Source organism: Salminus brasiliensis (genome assembly GCF_030463535.1).
Source record: "Salminus brasiliensis chromosome 20 unlocalized genomic scaffold, fSalBra1.hap2 SUPER_20_unloc_1, whole genome shotgun sequence".
NCBI classification, from domain to species: Eukaryota; Metazoa; Chordata; class Actinopteri; order Characiformes; family Bryconidae; genus Salminus; species Salminus brasiliensis.
In genome coordinates this window covers 108,899-113,898 of record NW_027326636.1, presented here as the reverse complement: position 1 = coordinate 113,898, position 5,000 = coordinate 108,899, and the positions used below count along the sequence as shown (strand labels likewise).

At 45.3% G+C, this 5,000-nt stretch overlaps 1 protein-coding gene across 1 annotated transcript in view; it reads left to right on the top strand.

Moving 5' to 3' along the window:
* lifra (LIF receptor subunit alpha a) overlaps positions 1–5,000 on the top strand; it is a 35,246-nt gene that overhangs the window by 10,252 nt on the left and 19,994 nt on the right. The window contains exons 5-15 of the mRNA XM_072671854.1: positions 1–143; positions 301–430; positions 535–665; positions 2,126–2,268; positions 2,383–2,536; positions 2,912–2,976; positions 3,090–3,312; positions 3,404–3,586; positions 3,797–3,898; positions 4,054–4,203; positions 4,989–4,993. The exon at positions 1–143 is cut by the window's left edge and continues 133 nt beyond it. Coding sequence (XP_072527955.1) covers positions 1–143; positions 301–430; positions 535–665; positions 2,126–2,268; positions 2,383–2,536; positions 2,912–2,976; positions 3,090–3,312; positions 3,404–3,586; positions 3,797–3,898; positions 4,054–4,203; positions 4,989–4,993 — 1,429 coding nt within the window. The remainder of the gene's footprint in view (positions 144–300; positions 431–534; positions 666–2,125; positions 2,269–2,382; positions 2,537–2,911; positions 2,977–3,089; positions 3,313–3,403; positions 3,587–3,796; positions 3,899–4,053; positions 4,204–4,988; positions 4,994–5,000) is intronic.

Genomic DNA, 5,000 nt, shown 5'->3' with positions numbered 1-5,000 from the left:
GACGATGGTGGGGACCAGGCTGAGCCGCAGAAGCTTCGCCACCACGGTGACCAACCTCCCCAAATCCACAGCCTCCGGCACCAACATTGTCTGCTGCTCCAGATCGACCACCATCCTGACCGGCGCCGTGGTGTTCGTGGGCTGTGAGTGCCCTCCTCTTCCTCCACCACCAGCCCTATTAAAGCGACAGCTCAGCCACTATATAGTACACACCCACCCCTAAACCCTCAACCCTCAACCCAAAGCCCACCTCATTCCCTAAACCCAATGTGTGTGTGTGTGTGTGTGTGTGTGTTTCAGACCCGCCAGGTGATGAGGGTCTGGAGTGTGAGACCCGGGACCTGCAGAAGGCTGAGTGCAGCTGGAGGAGAGGACGAGATACCGGCTTCTGGAGGAGGTCTTTACTTACAAGCTACACTCTCAACAACAGGTACGCTAACACACACACACACACACACACACACACACACACTATTATTAATATGATGATCAATACTGATAATGTGTGTTTGTGTGTGTGTGTGTGTGTGTTAGGCGCTGTGATGAGGCCACAAGAGACTTGAAGCGGTGTCGTTTTGATCACTGGGAGAACAGCTGGATTCTCACAGCTACTAATGCACTAGGAGCTGTCCAGCTCAATGACTCCGCCCACATCACTGAACGCGGTAACGGTTGTTATGTAAACATAGAATTCACACTGGATGTTAATGTTATTAGAGCTTCATACTGGATAGTAATGATATTAGTACTTCATACTGGATATTAATGCTATTAGAACTTCATACTGGATATGAATGATATTAGAACTTCATACTGGATATTAATGCTATTAGAACTTCATACTGGATATTAATGTTATTAGAACTTCATACTGGATATTAATGCTATTAGAACTTCATATTGGATATTAATGTTATTAGAGACTCATACTGGATATTAATGTTATTAGAGCTTCATACTGGATATTAATGATATTAGAGCTTCATACTGGATATTAATGTTATTAGAGCTTCATACTGGATATTAATGTTATTAGAACTTCATACTGGATATTAATGCTATTAGAACTTCATATTGGATATTAATATTATTAGAACTTCATACTGGATATTAATGCTATTAGAACTTCATATTGGATATTAATGTTATTAGAGACTCATACTGGATATTAATGTTATTAGAGCTTCATACTGGATATTAATGTTATCAGAGCTTCATACTGGATATTAATGTTATTAGAACTTCATACTGGATATTAATGATATTAGAGCTTCATACTGGATATTAATGTCATTAGAGCTTCATACTGGATATTAATGTTATCAGAGCTTCATACTGGATATTAATGCTATTAGAGCTTCATACTGGATATTAATGTTATTAGAGCTTCATACTGGATATTAATGTTATTAGAACTTCATACTGGATATTAATGTTATTAGAGCTTCATACTGGATATTAATGATATTAGAACTTCATACTGGATATTAATGAAATTAGAACTTCATACTGGATATTAATGCTATTAGAACTTCATACTGGATATTAATGCTATTAGAACTTCATACTGGATATTAATGTTATTAGAGATTCATACTGGATATTAATGCTATTAGAACTTCATACTGGATATTAATGCTATTAGAACTTCATATTGGATATTAATGTTATTAGAGATTCATACTGGATATTAATGTTATTAGAACTTCATACTGGATATTAATGTTATTAGAACTTCATACTGGATATTAATGTTATTAGAGATTCATACTGGATATTAATGATATTAAAGCTTCATACTGGATATTAATGTTATTAGAACTTCATACTGGATATTAATGTTATTAGAGCTTCATACTGGATATTAATGTTATTAGAACTTCATACTGGATATTAATGTTATTAGAGCTTCATACTGGATATTAATGATATTAGAGCTTCATACTGGATAGTTATGTTATTAGAGCTTCATACTGGACATTAATGATATTAGAGTTTCATACTGGATATTAATGTTATTAGAGTTTCATACTGGATATTAATGTTATTAGAACTTCATACTGGATATTAATGTTATTAGAGCTTCATACTGGATATAATATAGCATGTTTTGGCTGTTCTGCAGTGCGTCTGTTAGCTCCGGTGAACATGTCAGCAGTTCCTCTGGCGTGGAACTCCAGTCTGCAGTGGAGCTGGACTGTCCAGGCCTATAACACCCTGGATTTGACCTGTCAGGTGCTGATCACCACTGGGGGGCCTTCCGACACTGTGAGTTTTCTACTCTGAGAACTTTTCGACAGTGTCAGAACCCAAATAAGCAAGAACAGTTCAGTTCATCTTCTCTCTCTCTCTGTGTGTGTGTGTGTGTGTGTGTGTTCGCAGCGTAACTTCACGGGCGCGGGTTTGTCCGCGGTCCTGCTGGATGGACTGAGGCCAGATGTTCTGTACTCTGTTTCTGTACGATGCGCCTCTTTTCACAATTTCTGGCGGTGGGGAGACTGGAGCGCCCCCTACAGCATACATACTGCAATGGACCGTGAGTAATTCTACTGGATAATCAGTCATGCACCGGGTCCATTTGACCCTGGAATATTACTACTGCTCCTTACAGTTAAACATACACTGTAGGACAAAAGTATTGGGACACCTGCTCGGTCACTGTTTCTTCTGGGTATTAAAAGGGTATTAAAGAGCTGATCCTGCTTCTGTTGGAGTAACTGTCTCTACTGTCCAGAGAGGAAGGCTTTCTACTAGATTTTGGTGGAGCATTGCTGTGAGGATTTGATTGCATTCAGCCACAAAAGGACTTAGTGACATCATCCCAAAAGTAAAAGAGAACACAGCTCCCTGCCTTAGGCCTGGTGCCAGTAGGTTCATGTTGACCTCTGAGTGTGTGTGTCTGTGTGTTTAGGTCCTGAAGCTCCGGACACGTGGGTGTGGATGGACAGTGAAATCACTGGACAGATTCTTTGGAAAGTAAGGGAATAATCCCAGTGTTTGCTGCTGAAAAATGACCAGACCAAATGCCGTGTTTACATCTCTCTCTCTCGCTCTCACTCTCGCTCTCGCTCTCTCGCGCACTCTCTCAGCCTCTCTCCGTCAGTAATAGTCACGGAGCTCTGGTGGCGTATGAGGTCTATCAGAAGGATGGAGAGGAGGACGGATGGAGGATTCTCTCTCTCCCTCCCTTCGCATCCAATCTCTCCATCACTCTCAGCAACCGCAGCAGTGACCTCGTTGTTGCCGTGGCAGCACGGAACCCAGTGGGCCTTTCCCAGCGCTCTGTTGTGGTCGTTCCAGAATTGCGAGCAGGTGAGCTGACCCGGCCGCTGGTGGGAGAACACGTGTTGGCCTTCTCCTCAGTAGATGTCTGTGTGTGATCTGTTGGTGTTCCTTCCTGCAGGTTCTCGGCAGCCCGTGTCGGAGCTGGTTGGTAGCGACGGGCAGCTAGAACTGACCTGGCAACCCTGGTCCAACGCCAGCCGAGGCTATGTGGTGGAGTGGGTTCCTGTAGGCTGTGCTGACCACTGCACTGTGCAGTGGAAGAGGGTTCCCGAATTAACCAGCAGCACCACCATCCAATCAGGTGAGATTCATCAGAGTGCTGAACACACACTTTCATATAACCACCCGCCCAGCCCCCAGACAGTTATCCCCACCTATTCAGCTCCCCCAGCAGTTTATTCCCACCCATTCAGCCCCCCCCCTTCTTAACCTATTCAGCCATTCACCTATTCAGTCACACTTTCACACTAAAGTAATGTGTGTGTGTGTGTGTGTGTGTGTGTGTGTGTAGGTTCTCTGGAGGCTGGCGTGCGGTACAGGCTCTCTGTGTTTGCTCTGTCTGATGAAGCTACAGCCTTGATTCAGAGGTGGCAGGTGTACGGGCAGGAGCTGGGTAAGGCGCCACTCTCTGCTCAGACGTGGGCTAGACTGTGAGACGTCCCTCTGGGGGGGGTGTCCTTTACTGTCTCAGCAGAACCTAGACAGGTGAAGTCTGGGGTAAAAACTGACTGACTGGGTGGGGTGTGTGTCTGTCTGTCTGTCCTGCAGTTCCTGATCAGTACGTGAAGGCTCTGTCTGCCAGGCAGTCTGGTAAGAATGTGCTGCTGTCCTGGAAGCCTGCAGACCTCGCTAACCAGAGAGGGTTCATCCGGGGATATAAGATCTACCTGACCATCGCCTCGCAGCTGGAGCTCATAGGTCAGTGTCTTCAGCTCACAGCCTCGCAGCTGGAGCTCATAGGTCAGTGTCTTCAGCTCACAGCCTCGCAGCTGGAGCTCATAGGTCAGTGTCTTCAGCTCACAGCCTCGCAGCTGGAGCTCATAGGTCAGTGTCTTCAGCTCGCAGCTGGAGCTCATAGGTCAGTGTCTTCAGCTCACAGCTGAGCAGCTGGAGCTCATAGGTCAGTGTCTTCAGCTCACAGCTGAGCAGCTGGAGCTCATAGGTCAGTGTCTTCAGCTCACAGCTGAGCAGCTGGAGCTCATAGGTCAGTGTCTTCAGCTCACAGCCTCGCAGCTGGAGCTCATAGGTCAGTGTCTTCAGCTCGCAGCTGGAGCTCATAGGTCAGTGTCTTCAGCTCACAGCTGAGCAGCTGGAGCTCATAGGTCAGTGTCTTCAGCTCGCAGCTGGAGCTCATAGGTCAGTGTCTTCAGCTCACAGCTGAGCAGCTGGAGCTCATAGGTCAGTGTCTTCAGCTCACAGCTGAGCAGCTGGAGCTCATAGTCAGTGTCTTCAGCTCACAGCTGAGCAGCTGGAGCTCATAGGTCAGTGTCTTCATTGGACATATTACTGAATGTTAAAGCTGGAGTTAGGGAAGGACCGAAGCAGCAGCAGGTTCAGTTATAGACATGTTTATTGAAGTGTATTCAGTACAGTGTAACACACACACACACACACACACACACACACTCTCTCTGCTCAATGTCCGGATCTGTATCTGTCCGTTCTAACTCCTCCTCCTTCTCTTCTGGGTGATGTTTCCTCAGCCAACGTGACGA